This window comes from Arachis stenosperma, chromosome 8, assembly GCF_014773155.1.
Source record: "Arachis stenosperma cultivar V10309 chromosome 8, arast.V10309.gnm1.PFL2, whole genome shotgun sequence".
Taxonomy (NCBI): Eukaryota; Viridiplantae; Streptophyta; class Magnoliopsida; order Fabales; family Fabaceae; genus Arachis; species Arachis stenosperma.
Window position 1 is genome coordinate 46,445,023 of NC_080384.1, and position 3,565 is coordinate 46,448,587.

The following is a 3,565-nucleotide window of genomic DNA, read 5'->3' on the forward strand; positions in this document are numbered from 1 at the left end:
TATTTTAAAGAAGTCTCGTAATTAAATATTTTGTTAGCTTTTTTTAACGTATGAAATAAAAATATATATTTTTTAATTTTTAAATTATTAATTTTTTTAATAAATTTTTTTAAATAAATTATTAATTTTTTAACAGCATAATTCGAATTATACCATGAATTACTGTGTGTAATTCGAACCAAGCTGGTTCGAATTACGTGTATGCATGTGTTTGTGTATAATTCGAACCAAGCTGGTTCGAATTATATAGAAATAGAATTCGAACCAGCATGGTTCGAATTATATAAAAATATGATTTGGCTTATTGCTGAAACGATTTTCACTTTAGCGTATTTACATTACATGATTCTTGACTTGGCTTATTAAGGTTTTTTATCCAAAAAATAATTTAAATTTATTTTATTTAATATTAATTAATTATTATTAAAATCAATAAAAATAAAATAAAATAAATTTAAACTATTTAAATTAATTTTTTATTGTCTCCCTATCTTGAAGGAGATAGAGCCATTCATGAGCGCTACTAAAAAGGAAGGAGCTTATTGAGTTATTGATGGTTTCTTTTGCAATCAGTTTCTCTCCGAACCTACTTCATGGCCATGGCACTTTGCAGGTCAAGTCTTGTTCTCAGTCGCAAACCAAGAAACGCTGCTTGAGATGTCACACTCTCTACTCAGACCAAGACAATTCCCCAATTTCTTGCTCCTTCCACGGCCACATCAACGGTATGCATTTCCATTCCCCAATCTTCGGATTTCGTAACTGCTTCTTTAAACCGAAATATATATATGCAGGGGAGAAGGGTCTGTTTTCGTTGGCGCCACCGCACCAAGGAATAGATGGGGAATGGAGCGATAAATCTGGAGTTATAGTTTACAAATGGAATGACAAAGATAACAGACCAAACACTGGCCGCGCCAATTGGAAGAGAAGATGGAGTTGTTGTGCTGAGTATGATGAGAATTCACCCCCTTGTAGACTCGGTTGGCATGTTTCTTATGATGACGGTGAAACTCTCTATTAGTTAACCAACTTGGTCGAGTCCTCGCAAGTGCTATAAGATAAGAGACTCGTTAATTTAATACCTTAAGATTTTAAGTTGGATATGGTGCATGTGGCCCAACAGTAGTCTTTTCTGTTAGCTTAGCTATCATTACAGTTTTCATCTCTTCTTTCAGTTGGTTTATTACTTGTTTCATGGCTAAAAGATACAAAGGTTTGAGAAGATTTGGATTTTGGATCGTCAAGTGTATAGTTGATGTTGAATTCGAGAAGTCTTGTTAACAATCCTTTAACCAATTAACCTTGAGACATTTGATAACAAGCGAAAATGCATGTTCTATAGGGATTTAACTTAATTGCTATCAATGAGTGCTGAACAATAATGTTTCTTGTTTCAGCCATTTAACAATCTCGATTAAGAAGCTGAATGTTCTGAATGTACATATTTGCAAAATCTTTTGACTAAAAAAAGCTCAAATTACATAAACCAACATTAGCATAGCTATCTTGGAACTTATTTAATTAATTTCTTTCATATCACTCCAACTTCAAGTCATAGCCATCTTGAAATTATTTAATTAAATAAGTTTCAATCATCACAAAAGTCACAAGTAACCCTTGTTCTTGCAGCATTGAATTGCATCATCAACCATTTCTTCAAGTCCATATTTGTACACGAATCCAGCATCAATGAGCTTCTTTGATGATAAATTCGGCATCCTGGTACCTTCAATTTGTTTGAACCAGCTGCAAGAAGAGATAGTCACAAACCACAATTCGAATCAATGAAACATAAAGATAGAAAATAACTTACTCTAGAGATGGTATCCGGACACGAAACTCGGGGTATTTGGTAGCAACAATCTGAGACATCCTTTCAGCAGTGACCAAACAACATGAACAATTGTACCTCCCTATAGGATTTGGATGTTCAAGCAAAAATATATGTGCTCTTGCCAAATCATCCACATGCACCATAGGTGCCTCAAGGATCAAACCAAATAGTGCTTTTTCACCTGAATAAATTTCCCTTTATTATAAATCTTAAAGCACAATGTAATAAGGCAAAACAAAATATTGCACTAGTATGAATCAATATTGATGAGGCTTTGTAAAAATTAGTTACCAAAATATAAAAGGTTTAAAATAGTAGAATTTGATGCGCATAATGACTTACCAAATACCATAGACAATGAAGCACTAACAGAGCCGGGAAGCTTAGGACAAATGAAGGGTCCAAAAACAAAAGTTGGAACAATTGTCACAACCTCCAATCCGTTCTCTTCTCCGAATTTCAGCACTGCCTTCTCCGTTAGTGTCTTCGAAACTGCATACGACGAAGCCGGAGCCTTCGAAGCTCTGATAAAATCGACATCACTCCAGACAGTTTCGTCCAACGCCTCGTTATGTTCTTGGTTATTGGAACTAACAACAGCAGAGGCACTTGAAGTATAAACAACTCGCTTCACAGTCTTGGAATTTAGGCATGCTTTCAAAATTCCTAGTGCACCATCAATGGATCTTTGTGTTAAAACTTGTTCTGATTCTTTGCCTTCAAAGTCATATGGGGTGGCAACATGGAAAACTCCAATGCAACCTTCAATGGCTGCGTTGAAACTCGATGGTTCGCTGAGATTGGCACTGAAAATTCGAAGCCTCTGGGATGATCCGGGTAAGTTGGTGAGGAAACTAACATCTTTCTTGTGTTCTGCTTAATTTGGAATATCAAAAACAAAATTGTCATTTTGGTTTATGAATCAAAGTTTCAAGTTCAACTCATAGTTACTCCTTCGTCTGATACAAGAACTTACTCCAAAAAGAACAGTGCTATTTTAATATCAAGTCATGTGCTTACATCCGTTATTTTTAATAATCGTTCACACGAACATAACATTATATAATTAGATGCATGTGTAAAACTATTTTACATTAACACTAATAACGTGTCAAAATTAAATTCTTTAAGTAACTGAAAATTCTGGTTATTATTATTATATTTTGTGCTAAGATATGATATTATTTTAATAACAAATTTATTAATAATTAAACCTTTCAAGAACTAATTTCAGTATTTAGTTATTTGAGTAGCACAAGTGAATATAAAATCTTGTAAGCTAAATTCATCACTTTCAATAAAGAACAAAATCAGCAATCATAAAACCTAAATGAAACTAAATTATTTCCACAAAGAGAAGTAGAGAACTGTAATTTAGATACTATACACTTGTTAATGAATAGCAAAAATGTTAATATTGAAGCAATAACATTGGTTGAAACAATCAACAAACAAAATGGTTGGTTCTTAATACCTGGGGTTGATCTGACAGTTGTATTAACAGAGTAACCATCTTCAAGAAGCTTCTTGATTATCCATGAACCAATGAAACCTGTTCCCCCTGTAACACACACTCTTCCTTTGCTTTCTTCCATTCTTAATTCTTTGTTTCCTCACAGTCACATATTTAGAGCGAGAGTGGATATATACAGAGAGAGGAAAAATGTTATATTTGTTTTGATATGTGTGAAGTGGATATGAGGTGGATGACCATTTTTCTATGTTATT

At 33.5% G+C, this 3,565-nt stretch overlaps 2 protein-coding genes across 2 annotated transcripts; one reads left to right on the forward strand and one right to left on the reverse strand.

Moving 5' to 3' along the window:
- The first annotated feature begins 495 nt into the window (after window positions 1-495).
- On the forward strand, window positions 496-1,225 carry LOC130943710 (uncharacterized). Its single transcript, XM_057871712.1, has 2 exons — window positions 496-725; window positions 795-1,225. Exons 1-2 carry the CDS (start codon window positions 554-556, stop codon window positions 1,022-1,024), a joined length of 402 nt encoding a protein of 133 aa, XP_057727695.1. The 5' UTR covers window positions 496-553; the 3' UTR covers window positions 1,025-1,225.
- A 133-nt stretch (window positions 1,226-1,358) lies between these two features.
- Window positions 1,359-3,565, reverse strand: LOC130943709 (vestitone reductase-like). Its single transcript, XM_057871711.1, has 4 exons — window positions 3,312-3,565; window positions 2,180-2,710; window positions 1,817-2,018; window positions 1,359-1,749 (listed from the first exon to the last, which is right to left on the reverse strand). Exons 1-4 carry the CDS (start codon window positions 3,430-3,432, stop codon window positions 1,608-1,610), a joined length of 996 nt encoding a protein of 331 aa, XP_057727694.1. The 5' UTR covers window positions 3,433-3,565; the 3' UTR covers window positions 1,359-1,607.